This window comes from Eriocheir sinensis, chromosome 3 (genome assembly GCF_024679095.1).
Source record: "Eriocheir sinensis breed Jianghai 21 chromosome 3, ASM2467909v1, whole genome shotgun sequence".
Lineage (NCBI taxonomy): Eukaryota > Metazoa > Arthropoda > Malacostraca > Decapoda > Varunidae > Eriocheir > Eriocheir sinensis.
This window is the reverse complement of record NC_066511.1, coordinates 23941922-23964421: the sequence shown is the minus strand read 5'-3', so window position 1 is coordinate 23964421 and position 22500 is coordinate 23941922. Positions and strand designations below refer to the sequence as shown.

Here is a 22500-nt window from a genome sequence, read left to right as displayed (position 1 = left end):
TCGAGGTAACATTGATACAAAGCTTTTCTTGACAATTATAAGACATTAGCTTTACATGCAAGATACGTTATAATTAGTAAAAAATAGTAGTGCAAACAGGCGCAAGGATATATTAAAGACAGAAAGAGAGAACAGAAAGTGATCCGTCGTGTAGTAGTAAAGGCGGCGACAATTCCCGCGTGACCGGTGCCGGGCCCCCCGACGTGACTGTGCCAGTGCCGGTGATGGATACGTTCTGCAGTGACCAGCGAATGTGATAACCATGTCTGCCACACCGCCAGTACCCCGCCGCGTCCACCCGGCCGTCACTATCAGGAGGGCACAGAGCGAGCGTCGGTACCTTAGCCCTTGGCAGGTACAGGTGTCCTGGCCACCGACGCCCATGCATCCCCCAGTGCTGCAGCCTGAGCTTGTTCGCGACACCACCTGGACGTGGGTTGACCACCACCACCACGCTCCTCGCACCGCCTTCATCCCCCCTGCCAATGCTCACCAGACACGCATGATCGGACACTCCCAGACCGTTTTCAGTAATGGCGGGTCAGTAAGGCCTCGACCCATGATGCCATGCGCTCAGTTGCCCCCCTTGGCACTCGGCTCGCCTCCCATAGTGCCGCCTCTGACCCTAGAGGGCAGGCTTGCCCAGGACAGACTGACGGCGTTCCTTGCAAGGGAGACGTTGCCCCACCGACCCCGCTCCATACTTTCCTGCCCCGGTGAGTAGCTCGAAGTTCACTTTTGCGTCACTACCTTGTTCTTATCCTGAATCATGAGGTTGTGGGAAGGTTCATTCAGAAAGTAAGCAGTTTGCTAGACTCAAAACAGGATGCTATCACTCATCATAGAGCTTGATGTTCCCCAGTAGGCCTAGCCAACGGTGACACCTTGCCTTGAGAAAGAGTATGCATCGACTCCCAACGAGAGTAACAAGCCAGGCTCCCACGGGTCCCACCCCAGCACGCAACTCACTCCGCAGCAGCAGCGTGACGGAGCTCCAGGTGTAAATGTATCAGTGACTGCCTTCATTCCGCGCGTTGCTTTCCCACAATTATAATGAAGACACGGGTCTTCCTGGAGACTCTGTAATTAATCTCAGACATGAGCAACATGACTCCAGCCCCTGTGACGGGAGTTGACATTAATTTTCATTATGACGGTGGTGTGTTGAAACGAAGACGCAGTGCCACCAGCTCACTTTCATAAAAAAAGTCTAGAATATTTTTTTAATGAGTTATGATAATCTCTCATGCAGACCACAATAATGGGAAGGCTTGAACCTCTCCTTTCACTTTCTTTATATTACCAAAGCAACAACTCCGCAATGTTATGCATTGTAATTTTACCTGTGTATTTTTTGTAGTGCTGTAAAGTTAAGATGATTCGCATTCGTAAAAGCAGAAGTAGGTCAAGCAATCAATATAAAAAAGAACAAAAGGATCACTGAAGATATTTTACAGCCAGTTTCCTCCAGTGATAAATTACGTCCTCGCTTATCAGTAATGAATGTCCAGACTCCAAAAATCTCTCTCTCTCTCTCTCTCTCTCTCTCTCTCTCTCTCTCTCTCTCTCTCTCTCTCTCTCTCTCTCTCTCTCTCTCTCTCTCTCTCTCTCTCTCTCCCCAAACTCACACACACACACACACACACACACACGCTCTCTCTCAACACCAAATCGTCATTGCACACAGTAGCCAGTGGGAAAGAGAAAGAGAGAGAGAGACTTATGCCTGGCGGACACTCATAACACCCCCTGTAGCTCATGAGAGAGAGAGAGAGAGAGAGAGAGAGAGAGAGAGAGAGAGAGAGAGAGAGAGAGAGAGAGAGAGAGAGAGAGAGAGAGAGATAAACACACATTGATACATACATACAAACAAACAACCTTGTGCTGTATCCTCTTACGACTTTAGCTACTCAAAAAAAAAGGACCATCAAAATGCCTGTTGACCAAGTATCTTTGTCATTTCGTTTGTTTAGAAGCAGCAAACTGAAGCATTTTATTTATATATAACCTCTGGATAGTACTGTAAAGAGAGGGACAGACAGACAAACCGACTGACAGATACGAATAAGACAGCTATATTAGAGAAACCCAAGATAAAAAAAAGAGATCACCAAGTCCATGTATCCCAGAGCCCGCAAAAAAATAGTTTCTTTTTGTTACTTAAAGTTTTCTGTTCAGCCTTTGAGTGAGTGACTTTTTTTAGGTACTGTCGAAAGAGGGGGATTTACCATCGCGTTGTGTATATACTTATAGCTACCACCTTGCCTAACTGTTTCGCATACTTCACCGGAGGACCTGGAAATGTGTGGATATTCTCAAGCCCCCGAGCCCTCCGTGTTGTTGCGTGGCGTGAACTGCACTTTGCCGCACCCACTTTCAGGTTACGAGCTTGTCTTCCGTACTTCCCTCGGTGCTCACGCCTGCCTCTCTGCTCGCTTCCACGCTTGCTTGATTACTCTTTCCGTCGGTCATTCACAAGCTGGCTCACTCACTCGCTCGCTTACTCACTCTCTTACTCAGCTACTTAGTTTTCTATCCTTCGTTGTTTCCCTTCGTTTTCTTCCCTCCCTCCTTTCATTATTTTATTTTGTTTTCTATATTTTTCTTTGCCCTTCCCTTTTTCTCCATCTGCCTGTCCTTCATTCAGTTTATTCATTCGTATATTTATTCTTTTTTTCCTTACATTTTTTGTTTTTATTTCTTCTTTAATACATTTCCTTCTACTCTCCACTTTCCTTCTCTGCTTCCTTCCGATCTTCTGTTTTTCCTCCATCCCTTCATTTATTTCTTATTATATCCTTCTTTCTTTCTGTTTTCGTCCCTTTCTTCTCTTTTCTTCCTTCCATACTTATGCTGTTATAATATTTCCTACCATCTTTCATTCTCTTTTTTTCATTATTTCTTTCGTTCTTCTCTATCATACTTCTGCAACAGTATACCGTCGGATCTTACCTGCCCTCATAATAGCAATTTTTATTACCGACCTCAGTGTCATTTACAAGTTGAAAGTAATCCGGAAACTTCAGTTACCTAAATACTTCACTGTTCTCATCTCGCATAAATCATATAAACTACTCACTCAATCACAACAAAACGAGCAATAACAAGTCCCCGAACACGGCTCAGCCACCCACCAGTCATACCTGAGGACTCGTGGCCACCTATAAATCATTGCATTGGTCACGCGCTAACTTCCATCAGCCACATAAAAACCCGCAAGGTAGGATATGTATGCACGTGGTTTCCCATTGGCCACACCCTAACGTACAACTTCCCTTATGTTTGCGTTTAGTTTATCGTCTAAAGACTTTTGTTCCTCTATTAATCAGTGTAACTTTTTTTTTTTTTTTTACCATCGTGCTATCCTTTCCTTAGTGATCAATCCCTTCCACTGATTTTTTTTTTTATCCTTTACAAAAGAATGTAAACTATTTGCAAGAATAACTCCTTTTAAATAGATGCTTTCAACTGCTGTAAGGGCTCTAATTTCTTTAAAAAAAATACAGCAAATTATAGTACGGTGGCAAAGTAGGTGCTCCCTGACTCTAGGTAGTAACATCAAAGTACGTATAAAGATGCAAAGAATTATAAAAACTCATTACATTAACTATGTAATTCCATATTTCATTTTAGCCGCGCTACAACATTATGCTACATCGTAACACACCCTCCAGCAGCCCACGTAATTGGTAGTTTTCCAACTTTATTATCTTCTGGATGCACGTTCAAGCCATAACTAAAACCGTGAACTAAAACCATAAACATCCTCTAATACCTGGCTAAGCAGTCTGGTCGATCGCTCATATATGAAGCTGTCGTATCTAATGGATTTTTTGTTCCCAGGTATGAACACAAATCATGGGATAGTAGTAGTGATGGTCCCCATGCCCTATCCCTGTTCCCCCCCCCCCCCACACACACACTTAAGTACACGTACACATGCCCACGTACCTAACAAAGAGTAACAATAGATCACCTCGACGTAACTTTTTGTTATGTACAGAAAAATGCCTTGACATATTACTCCATATTTTTCACCGGGACTGTCTTGCAGCACAGTCGGCTAAGGATGAAAAAAAAAAAAAAATCATGAAATAGTAAAAAAGTAAACAGCAGTGATGAATGGCTCTTGATGTACTAAACCTTTTCCCTCAATCTTTCAGTAGCTGTCACGGAGATAAATGCGGCACATGTGTTAAAGGAAGGGGGAGGGGGCGATTTTTTCTTTCGTGTGTGTGTACATTGTTGGAGAAATTTTTCTCATAATAACAAAAACAACACTTGATAATCAGGAATCCTGAAGCTATTGTCTCCCTTTTAGCCACCTTTTTACAACATTTAATAGATCATTGTGTCAGACTTGATCATTAATTGCTGACACTTTCACGGTTGGTGCAGGCACCGCGGACTCATTCTGTGCGTTATCAAGGCTCCTTTCTCTTTACTTTCCTCCCCCATCACTGTCGGTTCATTACCCGCGCGGGCTCCACAGGGCGACGCTCCGGTGCACACTCGCCACGACAAATGTGTTCACGGCTGGCAGGGCTCCTCGTGGCGCGGCTGCTGGACCAGTGATTTGTGTGCGCCTGCCACAGTGCCACGGGTCGTTCAAAAATGGGGTGTGGAAAGAAAAAATACACTACATTCTTTTTAAAGAAGACTTTGCGAGTAAACGATGTGGAAGTTGTGCAGAAATTTTTGTCTGTCGGTAGGATTGTTACTTGTCAAGCTGAACACTTCACAGCCATGGATTTAACACACATACTCTATATTTCTTATTTATTTTGTGATTACTTTCATAGGATACAGGTTTTTTTTTCAGCATTTCAACAGTATTAAATTTCTGCAACAAAGGAAGATTGTACGAACTTGAGAATATCTAACCATTCGAATTTTAATGTAAAAAATCCGCGCATAGTACCCTCAATCTTCAAACAAAGCTTCTTCTGATACATTTTGATATTCGTTTTTCTATTTTTGAACATACTGAGATCCACTTGTAGTTGAATCTCATGGTATGGAGTAACAACGTGTGAGAACTCTGGGCCGGTAGCTGGGCGCTCAGTCTCCCTTTCATCCCACGTAATGCCTTGCGGCCTCCCTAAGGATGAGTGGCGCAGGTACTCTCCCTGTAGGTCTATTAAATTAGTCACGGCCTGAGACTCCCTGTACTCAGCTAAGAGAATATGATATGAAAGCTCGACTCCTCGCAGCAAGTTGCCTCTAGTAGCCTCTGTGTAATTAATGCTTACTTAATATCACCGCGTTATTATTACGTATCTCTGTCTTTTCACTGAGGCGTGGGGGCTAGAAACTGTGTCCCCGTATGTCACTATGCTTCGTAGAGGCCAAGAGGCAGAGAGGTACAGAAGACTTAAAGAAACGCAGGTCATATGGCATTAGTGGTCTGTCTATAGCTTAGGGGCTGAGGTCATTTGAAATCCACTAATTGACTAAGCGATAAAACGAGTCACCAAAAGATATAGATTTGATGACGATCATAACCATGCTGATGCTGATGACGATGTTGACCTTATATGTTTATTTTACATGTGGGGCACCATGATAGTTATTCTGAAAGGGCAGTTTGATCACGTGCTTCCCGCATTAGAAGAGCTTATTGGACTTGCACTTGAGTGGCGATACAGAGCTCATCAGCTTTTTTCTAATCCTGATGTGTTAAAATAAGTCTCTCTCTCTCTCTCTCTCTCTCTCTCTCTCTCTCTCTCTCTCTCTCTCTCTCTCTCTCTGTAACACACACACACACACACACACACACACACACACACGACGCTTGCACCAACTACGTAGTATCTCTTTTTCTTTTTTTTCCTGCGCACGTGCCTTTACCTTGAGCCTTTAAACTTTCAACTCGTCCCACCATCAATCTCAGCGTAAAACAAGTTCAGCTGTTTCCCTCACACCCAACTCGGTAGCAGACTCGCCCTTCCGCGGTGGCTCTACAGAAGAAAAACCTGCTTCGACATTATTATTCCTTCTCGTTCTTTAGTTCTCACTGTTTGCGTTCTCCTCTAACACCTTCTTGCACTTACAGTATTCTCTCCTTCGATCGTTACTCCAAATTATCCACGACCTGCAACTCTAGTTCTCTCCTATGTACGACCACTGGGATCGATCGTTCAGCTGTGGCTTTCTCTCCCTCGAGTTTCCGTTGCTGTCTCGTAATGCGTAGTGTGAGCCGCGTTATGTGATGCCTGATGTCGTGATTGATTAATGACATTCACGACAAGGGTGTGTGTGTGTGTGTGTGTGTGTGTGTGTGTGTGTGTGTGTGTGTGCTTAGACCTTTGTGTATGTGCTGAATCATCTAATCTCAAGGATGCAAAAAGTTATCAATATTTACAATTAACTATCATTAAAATGATATGCAATTTTACTTTTTTATTAGATTTACCATATATGTTGTGAGTGACCTTTTCAAGCATACTAATAACTTTTCTTATAAAGGTACTGAGAGAGCGGCATCGTTTGCTCTGTGTTAGTTTTTGCTTTTTTCAAACTGAAAAGAACTCGCAGTCAATGATAAATATGGAGGTGACATGTATGAAGCCATAGGAAAAAGACGTTCCGATATTTTATTAGCTAGAGGCCAAGCACACACACACACACACACACACACACACACACACACACACACAATCTTGACTAAGAGGCAGCAATCACTGTGGTTTCTGATCATCTATCATTGTTAGTGATCCACACCCGCCTCGACTCTTAATGTTCCAGCACTGATGAACTGCTCACCTGACAGGAGAAACCACCATGGGAACCGAAATCATAATCACTTCACGTCTCCTTTACCCGCACCTCCCTTAGTGTGTGGTCGTAGTCCTCCTCCTCCCACGCCGTCTATGCTCCAGTTGTTGATAGAAATTCCTGTTAAAGGGCTATTACACTGGGCAAATTTTCCGTGGATCTTCAGTCAAACCACGATTTCCGCTTGCGTGGTTCTCATTTGTTTCTTGTTATTGCTGCTGATGCTGATGGTGAGTAATACCGTCGTCCTTCGGTGAAATCTACGGTAGCTTTGGAAGATCGTGGACGCGTCAGAAAACCACGGATATATGAGAACCACGCCAGCGGAAATCGTGGTTTGACTGAAGACCCACGGAAAATTTGCCCAGTGTAATAGCCTCTTATGTCACCCTTGTATTAGACGCATGTATTGCTGGTATGGTTGGTAATGGTAATGATGTATGTTTCAGACGTCGTTGGCGACTAGAATCATATGTAGCAATGGAAAAAGAAAAGATCAGTAGGTAATTTTCTTAACATTGACCCGTGAAATCTTAGCACGAAAACTTAACTACGTCATAATTTTTTTTCCATTCTTGTAATGTATGAATAACGTGTATGGCATTCCGAACATAAGTTTACATATCCAAAGCTGTTAAAAAATCTGTCCACTTTATCACTTTCGTCATGATCTCTAAAACCTCGCAGAAGGAGCTAACGATAACGTAACCCTATTTTCACTCACGATTACTAATGGGAAACGTATATGACATCGAGCCACCTAATTCCGATACATTATTTGCGGCAATCAAGGCTTCGAGAAACTACAAGGCCGTGCAATCACATCGGAAAACCTGGCCTGCCTTAATGAGGGTTGAACAAGAAAATACGCCGTCGACGCCGTGGAAGTGGTAGGGGAGGCGGGCGTGTGCGTGGGGGGGGGGGGAGGGGGAAGAATAGGCGAGAGTTGCGGAGGAGGTGGGTGGAATTGGCAGGAGGTGTGGGTGGAGGGGGCGGGTCAGGGGGCGGGGGCTGAGGGGCTGAGTGAGTCGGTGCATATATGCGCTGGGGTGTGAGCGAGGTGAAAGCTGTGCTGGAATCAAATTTGGTGCGCCGTGTAGATAGGCTTGATTAAAGTTTACGTGTTAAACAGGTGTGTTTGGCATGACTGGCAGGTATTGTTAGGAACTGTGTGTGCTTGTGTGTGTGTGTGTGTGTGTGTGTGTGTGTGTGTGTGTGTGTGTGTGTGTGTGTGTGTGTGTGTGTGTGTGTGTGCGCGTGTGTGTGTGTGTGTGTGTGTGTGTGTGTGTGTTTATTGAGCGAGTAGAAGAGAGAGAGAGAGAGAGAGAGAGAGAGAGAGAGAGAGAGAGAGAGAGAGAGAGAGAGAGAGAGAGAGAGAGAGAGAGAGAGTTTTTATTCACAATTATATACAAGTAATTTCCTTTGTTTTCTGAGATGTTGATAAATAGCAACGCCAAGAGAAATGCTCACACACAAAATATACATTAAAAGCTTAATATATATATATATATATATATATATATATATATATATATATATATATATATATATATATATATATATATATATATATATCTATATATATGATTTTTATACATTTTAATTTGTTATGTATTTTTTTTATTCAGTCGCTTGTGTAGTCCCTACTTTGTTTACCGACTGATCCATTCAATCGTTCCTTCCATTGTGAGAGGTCTTGATTGATTACGTGTATAGATTTCTTTCCGGTTCAACTCTTTCTCACTCTAGTATTCCTGTTCTTTACGCTTTATCGTTCCTGTTCTTTATTCTCTATCATTCCTGTTCTGCACTCTTATCGCCGGCACTTTGGAGTTTGCATTCCCCCCCGTGCTCGTATTTACTCCTTCTTGCCATCCTCCCTGAGCATCAACCCTCCTGCGGAAGCGAATCCCGCTTGTGTTGCACCCTTGCGTACTCCACATTCGGAGTTCTTTCTTCTTGATGATACAGCGAGATCTACGACAATGATAACATAAATAGCAACGAAAATTAATAAAACTAAGCAGCAGCAATACGAACACCAAGAGAAAATTGATAACGGTCTCAATGATAAAAAAGTTGATCAGCAGCAACATCAGCAACTGTCGCCGATAAGAAATGCCAGTGTGACCAAAAATAATAAAACGAAAATCAGAGCAGCATCGATAACAATAACACGAACGGTAGCGCGAAAATGAATGCTGAAAAGGTAAACGAGTCAACCGGATGTAGGTAATTTGCCACCTGCCGCGGCGTGCATGGCAACGAACGGAATCAAGGTGAAGAATCAGGCGAAGCACAGCAGCACGCCAAGAAGGAGGCTTGGGCAGGTGCTTGGACTGTGAGGGGAGGCCAGGGAGATCATGACTGGGTTGTGGTAGTGGTGGAGCTGGTAATGGAGGGTGGCGGTGATGGTGATGCTGAGACATGTAGCAGAGGGAGACTGGTAAGGGAGGCGATGGGGGGTTCGACTGGATGGGAAGTAGAGAGGAAGTGGCTTATAGTGGGAAGGACGGAGAAGGGATAGTAGCCGTGTTGGATGAGTGGCGTAGGGATAAGAGAGATCGGTACTACGAGTAGGTAAGTGGGTAAGGCAAAAGAGGGGCTATAGAGGGACGAGGATTTGGAGAGGAAATGGATGGGCTGGTCGAGAGGAAGCTTAGTAGAGAAACAGGGCTGAAGGGGTGGGTCAGGGGAAGGAGACTCGTGTATACGCTGATGGCCTCCCTTCTCTACTCCTTACCTTCTTTCACTTGTTCACGTCTACCTTTGCCTGGGGCGCTGCTGTTCACTTGGTGTATGTATCTGTCTTTTATTGTTGTTACTGTAGGTATCATAGTTATTATTGTTATTGATGTTGTTATTGTTGCTGTTGTTCTTGTTGCAGATGACAGATAATATGGACATATATATATATATATATATATATATATATATATATATATAGAGAGAGAGAGAGAGAGAGAGAGAGAGAGAGAGAGAGAGAGAGAGAGAGAGAGAGAGAGAGAGAGAGAGAGAGAGAGAGAGAGAGAGAGAGAGAGAGAGAGAGAGAGAGAGAGAGAGAGAGAGAGAGAGATAATATATATATATATATATATATATATATATATATATATATATATATATATATATATATATATATATAGATAGGCAGATAGATAATATATATAAAGATAGACAGATAGATAGACAGATAGATATATGAATAGATAGACAGACAGATAGATAAATATATTGATAGATAGATAGATAGATAGATAGATAGATAGATAGATAGATAGATAAAAAAATATAGATAAGTAGATAGATAACTGGATAGAAAGATATATAGGTAGATAGAAACAGAAGTAGACATCCACGCATATATACAGACAGACATACAGGCAGACAGACAGACAGACAGGCACAGCTATAAAAAGAAAGAAGGAAAGAAGAAAAAAAGAAAGGAAGTAAAGAATGTTTGCGTGCCTCAGCGCTGCACAACAACGATTTCTGTGGTGTCCTGGCTTCCTTTCCGGCCCATGTGGGAGGGGTTCCTCCAGGTGTGATTTTACCGCTGGGTGACCGCCGAAGGACACGCCGTCACATCCTGCTGGCACGAGCGAGACAACTGACGCCTGACCCGGGGGAAAAAGACAAGTCCTGCACGCTGTTTGGAGACAGTTACTGGGCCCGCTAAGTTCAACGCCAGCATAATTACACAGGACGCTAACGATTTCTTGCCGTCGTAAATCTTACCTACTGAGAACAATAAACCTTACGAATTAAAAATAATCAACACCAGGCTGTGACTTATAGTTCATCGTAATTATTTATGTTGCCCAAACAAGTATAATCCTCATCGACATTCAATAATTATCGTATCTAACCACTCGGTTTCGTAGTACAGAGGGACAGGATACACCTACTGCAGGTCCACCGCAGCGTTCACTCAGTTCCCAAGAGTTTCACGTTTGCCAGTAGAGCTCCCAAGGACTCGAGGGGGGAAGGGGAAGGGTGCCACCATGGACGCCGATGATGGTGTCCCCTCGACTGTCACCACGTCCTTCAATCGGTGAGGTGGTCCCACCCTTTGTTCCCCATTATACAGTATGTGTGTGTGTGTGTGTGTGTGTGTGTGTGTGTGTGTGTATAGGTTTCCGATTACTTGTGTGCGTGCGTATTACAGTTTAATAACCATTAATTGAGTTGTACTCCGTTATTATTATTATTATTTTAAGTGATCTACATTTATTCGTCCAAAGAAAACTGTATAAGAACGAACTGCACTTGACAGAACTGAAACACAGAGAAACATGAAGCATCACGTCGTACACAAAGGCCAAAAGTTCCAGGCAGGGGAGAGAGAGAGAGAGAGAGAGAGAGAGAGAGAGAGAGAGAGAGAGAGAGAGAGAGAGAGAGAGAGAGAGAGAGAGAGAGAGAGTTTCGAATCGCTGCTCCGACGTTGGGGTCCGGGAAGCTAGATAACCTTTGTACATATGCATGGCCTCTTGCCGCTTTATTTGTTTGATCCTTTGTTTGGGTCTGTCTTGTGCCAGGACAGTATGTTCATGTATAAGAATAAAGCATTTTACCAGTAGCCACACACCACCTCGACCCGCTATTGTTTACTCATCTTATTTCTGCTAGAACAAACTCGCATCGTTCTAAAACGTCTTTGTTACTGTTGAGCAGGTACTTCGATCCTACTAGAATACTGACTGTGTTTGTTCCTCTATTTGTGCCTTTCATTGGATTTGTTCATCTGTTTTGATTATCTTTTGGCTACGTTGTAATAAATAAAATGGGCGTATCCTAACATTTTGTTTCTTCCATCTAGTGTCTTTCAGCTTGAGTTGTGGCTTTCATTAAAAATATGTGTGGGTTTCTAGGGTAGCATAAGGTGTCGGGCTGTGGCTTTATGTGACATATTGTGGCTTTAGCTTTTGTCTGTATAGCGTCTGTGTGCTGCTGTAATGGGTTTCGGTGTCTCTGTTGTGGTGGCGGTTTAATATGTAATGGTGATTGCGTTTGTGGGACCTTGAAGCTCCGTGGTTTCCTCAGTAGCGTTTATAATTAATATTTGAGTGGCATTCGGTGGCTTATTGTGATGGTGACATTGGTGGTGCCTGTGGTATTGTGGGGATGTTTGTTGCTTACTCAATGTTTTATTTATGTAGCTTCGACAAAAGACACTTATTAAATTCAGTATATGCGCAGTTGCTGTAAGTCCCCAATGGTCCCAAGGTCACTGCAGTGATATTCTGTGTAATTGAGATGCGAGTGTAATTTTCTTCTTTTTTTATGTCGAACTGTTACAGCTTTCTTTGTCTGCAATTGAGTAAAAAAATAATTGTTGATTTTGCTTGAATTGCAGTTGGTACAGTTAGTCTTCTGCTTTGGAAATGTCAATATGAATATCATAAAAAGGTTAACTGTCACACGGGCTCAATACGTTCTCTACAGTGTGCTCAACAATGGCTCTGGTCTGCCTCAGGGACACACACCTACCTGCATACTTAATCTCGTCGTGTCCCCCAAGTTGATACACCTCTTCGTATGATGCATTCCAACGGCAATCATGATACAGCCGCTCTACATCAAACTGGTAACACACACACACACACACACACACACACACACACACACACACATACACACACACACACACACACAAAACAAAGGCCACATGTCACTACGGGTCCTCAGCGCCTTGTGTTGCCTGCCAGGAGGTTGTCTGGGCCTGTGACCTCGGCTTCTTGACGGGCACGAGTCTTCCTGAGGCACACGCTTGCTGGTCAGGTAATTACGCCTCGCTGAGTTTGGCGGGCTGCTCATGTGTACGAATTATCATTATCATCTTGTTATTAGTCGCCAGCTGCTCGTAAGTCACCCCCTGTCTGCTCATAAAGTAACAGTCTCTGTCCCCGTGTCTAGGCCCACAACAGCTTGCACTCAGCGGGCCGTCTTAAATGCCACCGCCACCACTGTCCTCTGGCGGGGCGGGGAATTCGGAGCAAGTTTTTAACGTACGTAGTTGTGCTGCAAGTGTGTATCACCTTGTCGAAAAGGTCATTCATCTCATAAGGCTCTTTATTTATTGAATTTCATTGTTATGTGATAATGTAACTACATCATCACGTATTAGAAATGTATCTTATAATATAGCTAATGGACTCCAAAATTATTTGTTGTCGTTACGTGGGGATAATAACTTGCCTTAATTGGAGTATAATATGAAATGCGTATGTTACGGCGGCTTTATTACTCGGTGTCAGCCTTGGCGTGCAGCAGAGTAATCATCAACGTAAAAGCTGCCTTTGTTAACACCACTACCTTAAGTGAGGTCATCAAGCTGCATCGCAGAGCTTCCTGAAGCGGCCGTGTACTTGCCTTACACTTCCTCTCTTCGCACCTTCTGCACTACCCGCCGCAGCCCCTTGGCCATGCGCTTCAAGAACCGTCATCGTGGTGCACTGGGTACACGCCTCCTCCCTCCAGGCAGGCATAAAAGAAGAAAACATGACAGTGACTGCTGTTAGATTATAATCCACGTAAAGAAAAAAGGACGAAACTCAGCTCTCGGAAAGGTCATTCATTATTGGTGAAAAGAAAAAAAGGACGAGGCGCTGCTCATTGAGATCTAATGGATTCTGTAGATATTAAGGGGCACAATGCACACGTGATGAATGCCCCAAAAAACGAGAGGGGAAAGTTGCCGAACTCAAGCTGGATATTCCCTCACTGGAAAATAGGGAAGTGTTTGTTTGGCTTTATCCCTTTAAGAACCCAAGAGAGCGAGCGGGGAGATACAGAAGAGGGAAGGGAGGATTCACGTGTGCGGGGTTATGTTCCTCAGCTGCTGCTGCTGCTGCTTCTTCCTCCTTGAACCATAAATCACGCGTAATTGCCGCACAGGGAGCGGGGAAGCCCAGAGGGTCGTGTCAGGGAGATCTGGCAGCCTCGATCCCTGTTTCACGGAAAAATATTTAGTCCACGATGGGGCGAGGACAAGGCCGCTCTTGCTGTGTTTCCACAGATGGGGACTCGCAGGGTGAGGCCTCGACGGGGAGCGTGTTGTGCGTCCCTGTTGTTTGTTAGTCATGAATACAAGGGTCGCTTCTGTCGGCGCCGCGAGGTCACCTGTGTTTGCTCTCTCCTCCCTCTCCTCTCTCCCTACCACACTTCCTTCCACCTCTCTCCTCCTCCTCCTCCTCCTCCTCCTCCTCAACCCCATGTTCCATCCTTCCCTTTTTTTTCTCTGGCATTTTTTTCATCTCTCCCTACGAGTTACAGCGCGCAAGCCTTACTAACATTTATTTTTCGCTGTTTGCATTCACGTCAAAGAATTGAACATAAATTTGTTTTTCCTCTTGGTTTACTTTAACCCCAGTCAGGTATTCTTTTATTATGTTTTTTTTTATTGGAAATCCTTGTAAGTTTATGTTTGTGTCATTATTTTGCATTTTTAATAATCATGAAGGTTTCGATTAATCCTCTTCCTGGGTGAGGGGGAGGGGGCGGATTTGCTGCCGCCTACAAGGACACACTGGCCGAGCCTTGCATGACTTCCTGATCCCATCACGGCCATTACGGCAATCAAGTAGCTTCCTTTTGAATAAATATCACTTTTGTATATTTGTGAATGCATTTGTGTGTGTGTGTGTGTGTGTGTGTGTGTGTGTGTGTGTGTGTGTGTGTGTGTGTGTGTGTGTGTGTGTGTGTAACCTCGAAAGTCGGTCCAAAGTAATTTCAGACAACCAGGTTATTACTTTTCCTTCTCTTCTTCATGTTCTTCCTCCTTTTCGTCTTTCTTTGTATTCCCTCGACTCTGTCTTTTCATCTTCCTCATTATTTTACTTCTTCCTCACGTCTTCCTCATCGTCTTTGTCCTTCGACTAAATATCATCCTCCTCTTCGTCCTCATCTTCGTTTTCGTATCGCCTTATTTTTTTTTTATTTTTTTTTATCTTCGTCATCGTCTTCTCAGTTTTCTTCCTTTTCTTCTTTTTCGTCGTTGTCGTCGTTCTCCTCTTCCTTCCTCTTTTCTGTTTTCTCGTTCTCTCACTCCTTCATTCTCAGTCTCTTTGCCGTCATTATCGTCACTGTCATCGAACTTTTCGCCGTAATGTTGGAAGATCTTGGTGACCATCGCGTCCTTGTCATGATGCGTGTCTTTCTTGCTCGCTTGATAAATATATAATTGGCCAGAGAGAACCACACAGCGATGACGTGGAAGAACTATAACAATGATGTGCCTATTTTTCATCGGAGGTAATCTGTCCAATGGTGATATTCGATACCCTGCTACCGCTGGAAATATATGACAGGCTCGAAATACCCCAACTTAAGTGATCTCCAGCTTCCTACAACAAGTATATGGGTGTAACGCCAGGATATATAATCGTATATAATAAAAAAGAAAGGATACGGCTTACAAGGGATTTCCTGGACACAATGAAGCACCTCTTTTCGTTGCCACGCGTGTCAACAACGAGCGAGCTGGAGAAAATAACAAGCCTTTCACTCACGCTGGAGGAGGCGATGAGGGTCCTTAGAAAGCCTGGATTGTAGTGATTATGCAGATGCCGCTCAGGTAAAACCGCGCTTCGCCAGGTGTCTCTCACTCCTTGACGAATGTTTGGTGTGGGCGCAAGGCACTTTTTCCTCGGAAACTGTTTGTTTGTCCGCCTGAATTGTGGCGCTGACGGGGCGGGTGTTGATTCTGCTTTTGATTAGCGCTTTCGTTCTTTCTTTCTTTTGGTCTTGATGCTATTTTTTGAGGAATATGTTTTGAAGTCCATCGTTTTTTGTTTGTTTTTCACTTCTCATCGGGCTATACAGTCATTGATTCTCTTTGTATTTTTGTTTCTTCTACCTCTGTATCGACTTTCCTTAGCATTCTCTCTCTCTCTCTCTCTCTCTCTCTCTCTCTCTCTCTCTCTCTCTCTCTCTCTCTCTCTCTCTCTCTCTCTCTCTCTCTCTCTCTCTCTCTCTCTCTCTCTCTCTCTCTCTCTCTCTCTCTCTCTCTCTCTCTCTTCTCTCTCTCTCTATCTCTCTCTCTCTCTCTCTCTCTCTCTCTCTCTCTCTCTCTCTCTCTCTCTCTCTCTCTCTCTCTCTCTCTCTCTCTCTCTCTCTCTCTCTCTCTCTCTCTCTCTCTCTCTCTCTCTCTCTCTCTCTCTCTCTCTGTTTTTAACCACTGAGTTAGATATTTTATATATTTATACATATGCTGCTTAAATGTCAGATACTGGTTGGTTTCACTTTACTTCACTTTACTTTTTTTCACGTTCTCTATAACTTCAATCGTGTAGTATGGAACGGAGCTGTATTAACGCTTCCTTTATTTTCATTTTGGAGCTCACTGTGTTTGCGATTTATCATCCAATATTTCAGTTCTGTGCGTATATCAAACATGTTTTATGCACTTGGGTGATTTATGGAATCTATTTTACGCGTCCAGTGCTCCGTTAACTCTTATTTACCATCCCGCCCTGATAAAACAGTCCGGCAGTACAAATTGAGCGTGTACACCAATTTGGCCCGATAGTGGCGCTGCAATTGATCGATGAACTCTACAGTGATTCAGTGCCTCCTGCAGTGACAAACTCTTATGGCACAAACGTGTTAAGCATGTATCTGATTTGTAATTGTTTACATCCTCAGCGACCCTGCACTCGTTTTGCATTGTAAAATTAAGCAGATAAAAGCAGTTCACACTAATTTATTGGATTAGTGTTGATGCACGCTGCCCACCACGCTTGTCTTTTCTGTATGACGGTAAAAAGTAATTAAGACATAAATTTCAATTAAACTACGAACGCAGGAAAATAAGATGACAATGATATTGATATATATTTGTCATTGATATTAATACGACCAATCAATAAAATAATACAGGTTATTGAAGTTCTTGTTGCTTTAAAGTGGAATAAACTGGGATGAACATCTCAATCAAACTGGTGACAAGAGTGATGGTTTAGTACAGCCAAAATTGTATTCATTTTAATTTGTCTGCTTTACGCTGACGTCAGTCGCGGGGAATTCAGAATAAAAACCTGACACAGGTAGTAATGAAAGGACAGTTGTTGGAATAGACTTCGCTACGGTCCTCGTTACGGTCTCCACATTCTGCAACGGGATGAACGTAACTTAACATATTTATTGTGTTTGTGATTGTGATAAAATGGAAACAATTGTGTTTTCTCTAAGCATCCTCACCTTACTTGTTTGATTTGATATTGATCTATAGTTTTTATGCCTCTTCCTTAGCATCATATAGTTGTCAATTGACTTGGCGCTCTTTTTCCATCATTCACATTCAAATTTATTTAAGAGAGGCAAGATTATATTATTTCAATAATCATCCCTTAAGTCAGCCATAATTGGTCTGGTCCGCCCTGATTTCTATATGTTGCAGTCATGTCTGAATATGTTTTGCTTCTTACATTCCAGAATTATGAATGGCCCTCGTAAATATCAGTAAAGTCAACTAGAAACTCTGTGTACCCACACGTCAGACAGAGTTGTCTCGTTGTTACACTGTCTGGGTGTCTGCACCTCCAGGCCCCGCTGGAGTAGACACTCCGCCGGAGCATCCGTCCCACATACGTGCATCCGTCAGGCCGCGACTGACTCTTTCAGGCACGAACTGATTTCCTTCCGACCACCTCATGAAGTCAGGCTGGACCAAAGAACAGTCCACACACGATACGATCTCGCCTAACCCGCCAACATATCGGCCGCCGCCAATGCCAGACCGAGGCGTGCAAATAACCAGCTTTATACGGCTACCAAATAAATAATAATTCCCTCACCAATGATTGCTTTACTCATTTGCATAAAAGCGATAGCGATTATTTTTTAGCAACCTTATTATTTAGCGTGGACTGAAATGGATGTGGGATGAAGAGGTCTTAGGATATTAAAAAAAAAAAATATATATATATATATATATATATATATATATATATATATATATATATATATATATATATATATATATATATATATATATATTAAGATAAGAGAATCTAAGATGAAAATCTGATCATAAAGAAAGTCAACTTTTTATATAAAAGACAGACAAATTTAGGATAAAAAAACACACCTCCCCCCAAGAAAATCATGACAGGTAGGCGAAGGTAAAGGTGGGTGCATAGGCTACAACTGCGCTTGGCTGCGGTGCTCATCTTTGAACCGTCGGCTCTTTGAGCCTGTGGTAGGTAAGAACCAATTACTTGATAATGGGCCAATATGAAATCCGGGATGGTCAGAGATTACCTTCCCCAGTTTACCCTAGGTACCCAGGCACGACCAGCCCGAAAGGGAGGATGAACAGCTGGGTGAATGCATGCCGACTGCCCGGGCCGGGGTTCGAACCCGGGCATGCGGAGTCGTAGCCAGGCACTCTGTCCACTAGACCATGGAGGCGCTAGGACGGGTAGGAATGAAAAAAATACAAACATGAGTTTATACGAAGGAATTTTGGAATGTGATAAGGACTTCCACATAGTGTATCACATAAAACGTGTATAGGTAGAAAAGGTCAAATCACAGCATAAGAATACAGTGAATTCTTCAAGAAAAAAGTCCATCTTCATTTTTTATTACTCTCGCTTATATACTTTGGAACAGCCTTCTTTTATATGTATTCCCTTCTGCCTACGACTTAAAATCCTTCAAGAGAAGAGTATCAAGTTATCTCTCCAAAATGAGTCTGGCCTATCTATTTCGTACATTTCAACTGAACTGGGGAGGCGGTGGCTGAGTGGTTAACGTGCTGCCGTGGCGTGCAGGAGGATCCGGGTTCGCGACCCGCCCGCCGCCACAAGCTGTGATTTTTTTGTCACCGCCGAGTGGCCTAAGACTACTCATTTGCTGTCCTGAAGACCACCTATCAATCCGGCCTTTAGACTCTCTCTCTAAGTGCTCAGGTGTGACGGCACTTGCAAAAGATCGTGAACCAAGTACAACAAAGCACTGTGAATTACATTCGACTCGTGATGGCATGATGGCTGGTGATGTCTGCAACGCAGAAAACCTGCTTGAACTGACAGCCATCTGTTTCTCCATCTCTCTAATAGTTTACAGGAACATTTTCCTAGCCCATAATGAACATGTTAATGTCAAAAGTGCTCAGGTGTGACGGCACTTGCAAAAGATCGTGAACCAAGTACATCCTTGATTCCTTCCGACACAGCTTCAGAGAAAGATAATTCAGATACTCCCCTCGAAGGTAAGGATAAGGCGAGCATGAATCTGAACGTTTTCTCGTCTGTGTAAGCCTCTTGTAGTTGGAACACGTTAATTTGTCCTATTGTAGAGTCAATAGACAGTCTCCAAAGGGTCGTGCGGTGCATCGGTTATGTTTCCTCAGCACTGCGGCTCCGGAAACACAGCGTTTGCGAGGGAGAATCGTCCTTGAATAGTTTACTGAAAGAGACGCTGAGGGTAAATTGGTGACTTAGCCTTGGCGTCTTCCTGTCCCTAAAGCCATCGCTCTCCGCCCGCCGCGACCACCTGCTGCTCCGCCTCCTGCTTCATGAAAGACAGTCTGATTTAGTCCTAAATTCCAGGAATATGTTTTTTTGATCTATGGAACTCTGAGTAGCCAAATAAGTTTCAGTTTTAGAGAAGCATTTATAAAGCGAGATTATACACTTGTGTACATAAATAATTTGATAGGAACTGCAGAAAACTATGTGGACGCAGTAAAGGGGCAGCTATAAAATAGTGTGTGAGCGAACATGGAAGAAAAGTGAGTGAGCTGGCTAACTACACTTCATGAGCTATTCCTCATCATCGTCATATTTATTGAAGCACTGATTTACTTTTTAATAAATGAAGATACTGATAATTCACTTTACTTATTTTGATATGTCGACATGGTAACTGAAGATATTGCGTAGTAATTCTGTCTATAAATCTAATGGCAACAGAAAGCGCAGTGTATGAATATTAAGATTCAGAAGCAACAAAGCTTCCTTATGGAATTCCTAGGACCCGATATCCCGAAGGCCGCAGGAAGCCGCATGTCGCTTGATGGAAAGTTATTGATGAGGCGGCCTGCCAGGCAGGCTGGCGGAAAACAGGCCACTAAGAAACACCTCGCAAAATATTTTTGGGTTGTAACTCACATTGAGGAAACGGCTTCACAGTAAAAAAATTTATATTCGTTGATATTTTTCCATTCAAGAGGCTCGTCACTGTTGTATCTCCTTGGTCATTGGTCAATCAAGTGTTTTATTAAAAGTCATTCAATATATAGCCTAAATTCTTGAATAAAACTAACTAAACAGTATCAACGACGAAGCAAAACACAAGAGGCTGTGTGTGTCGTAGGAAGGCAGGCTGCCCCGGAGAGACGGAAGGGTTATCGGTGAACACAGGGCAGCCCCGCCGTCCACGATGAACGAGTTAATGCCACTCGCAATTCGAGTGCATGGTCTGCCCATCACGTGCAGCCCCGCAGCCGCGGTGGCCACATATTTCCGCTAGCCTTCATCCAGCAGCCTTTTGATGTTGCGGAAGTGGAAATGTCAATAACCACTTCACAGAGATCAAAGCACAGAGATTCATGTAATTTTGTGGCAACCGATAATTATATGAATGACCTATTACGCTGGGCGAACAAACAAAAACACGGACGCAGGCACTCAAGAGATTACGTATATAGATGTAGGGAACATGTTTGTTATATATTTTATTTGTCTGAAAGATTCAGTAACTAGATAATGTGTCACTTGTATACATAGGTCTTCTCGTATATATATATATATATATATATATATATATATATATATATATATATATATATATATATATATATATATATATATATATATATATTTATACACACACACACACACACACACACACACACACACACACACACACACACACACACACACACACACACACACACTGATGTCTCCTTCGTATCATCATTTTATTCTAAGTAAATTATGTTTTCGCTATGTTAACTCCCACGTGGACTTTTTGAGTGTGTCCGTGTTGATTTTTCTTTCTTTCCTTCCCCAGAGTCGCCGCTGTACGAGTCCCTCTTGTCGTGCTTCACCGAGTCTGAGGACACCGTCACACTGGCGGAAACAGAGGGCGAGCACGAGTACCAACAAATCCAGGTGGTGAGAGCTGCTGCAAAGGCCGACGAGGAGGAGCACGGGAAAAATATAGAGGGTGAATTTCGGGATAAAGGTTCGAGTAGGCATGAGTCCTCTGATGCAGTGCCCGAGATTCCTCAGCGACAGCCGCACAAGACGCCACTCACCAAGCTGAACACCCTTGACGTCCGGCCAGAGAAATACGGTAAAGAAAACGAGTCAGCTGATGATACTTCATTCAGTTATCAGTCTCGTAAGGAAGCTTTGGAGGTATTTCCATCAGCAAAGACGAGAAAAAACTCCATGCAGTCTGTATCGTCTCATGAAAGTCTAAAAAGTGCCATTTCCACCCTAAGCTCCTCCTCGGGTGATAATGCATCCGTTATGTCAGGCTCTGATACTACTTACCAGGAGCTGAGTCAACCCTCCACTGTTATTTATGTCTCGAGCAATGGCAACAAAAATTCGGTGAACGCAGCGAGTCCACACAACTCAGAAGTCAGCGGTAAAAAGTCAAGCTCAGAAAACGGCGGGAATGTCTCCGAGAACAACACGCACCATGTTGGCACACAAGTCAGCCAAAGCTTGTCTTCAAGTTACTCAAAAAACAGTCACAAGTCGACTCAGCTTTCCTCACGATCTGGCAGTGCTGATGCTGCCACCCAAGTAGAAATGGTAGAGCTAACCCAGCCACCTAGGACATTTTTTCCTCCTTTAACCATCGAATTGCCGGAGACAAAATCAACTGGTTGGAAGTACGAACAAAACACTCCCAGCAAAAAGAGATCTACGCAAGTCCGTCATGGTGACTCCCCGTACATCATAACCACGCTTGACCCACCCATCAAGCGGCCGACTCAGAGGCACCACAAGAACAATACCTCCTCCCCTGACCCTCGTCCAGCTGACATACCTCCTCTCATTGTGAACTTCGACTATGAGGACACATTCAGTGACGACGACACTATTTATGAAATGGACTGTTCTTGGAGCACCGCTGGGGAAAGTACCTCTCTGTACATGGCGGACAGTGACACCAGTTCACTATATTCCTCCGTTGGGGAGATCTATTCAATGTTCGAGACGGAGCCCGACGCGCTGGTATACGTGTACCGGCCGCCGCCACGCCCCAAGGACCACGGCCATAACCGGAACTCAACCCTCAGCTACAGGTTCCCGACCTACGCCGTTTCCAGGTGGGTAACACACTCGGCTGATGTCTTAACCGTCGATCAACGGACAGACTCATACCTGTGTGTTTTAGCTCTCTTCAGGCTGTAGTCCATTGTGCTTGAATCATTGTTGAGTAAACTCATTAATTGGGGGTCGAAAAAACTATAAAGGAATAGAAGTAGCGTGCGGTAACAACAGGGGTAACGTCAATAAATGACAAATTTTAGATAGCTTTTGATATAGCTAATGAGGTCTCCCTTATTGACTTTAATACTCCAATCATTTATAACATTTATTTCATACAAAGTCAGTAAATGAATAGCAATTGTTAAATGAGCAAATACATAGATCAGTATTATCATGCTATGATTATGGCTAAACAGATATTATTGCTTATTTACTTAATTAATGAAAATTTGACTTCGGACGAGGGTCAGTTACTGAAAAA

General features: G+C 43.4%; 1 protein-coding gene across 6 annotated transcripts in view; it reads left to right on the top strand.

Annotated features, from left to right (window-relative positions):
• The window catches only part of LOC127006964 (uncharacterized), a 114973-nt gene that overhangs the window by 84654 nt on the left and 7819 nt on the right, over positions 1-22500 (top strand). For 2 of the 6 annotated variants that reach the window (XM_050877396.1, XM_050877397.1), the window contains exons 2-3: positions 100-716; positions 20800-22075. In XM_050877396.1, the coding sequence (XP_050733353.1) occupies positions 263-716; positions 20800-22075 (1730 nt within the window). In that variant the 5' untranslated portion in view covers positions 100-262. Of the gene's footprint in view, positions 1-42; positions 717-20799; positions 22076-22500 lie in introns of all 6 variants that reach the window. The other 4 variants (XM_050877417.1, XM_050877408.1, XM_050877395.1 and 1 more) reach the window with 3 other exon arrangements.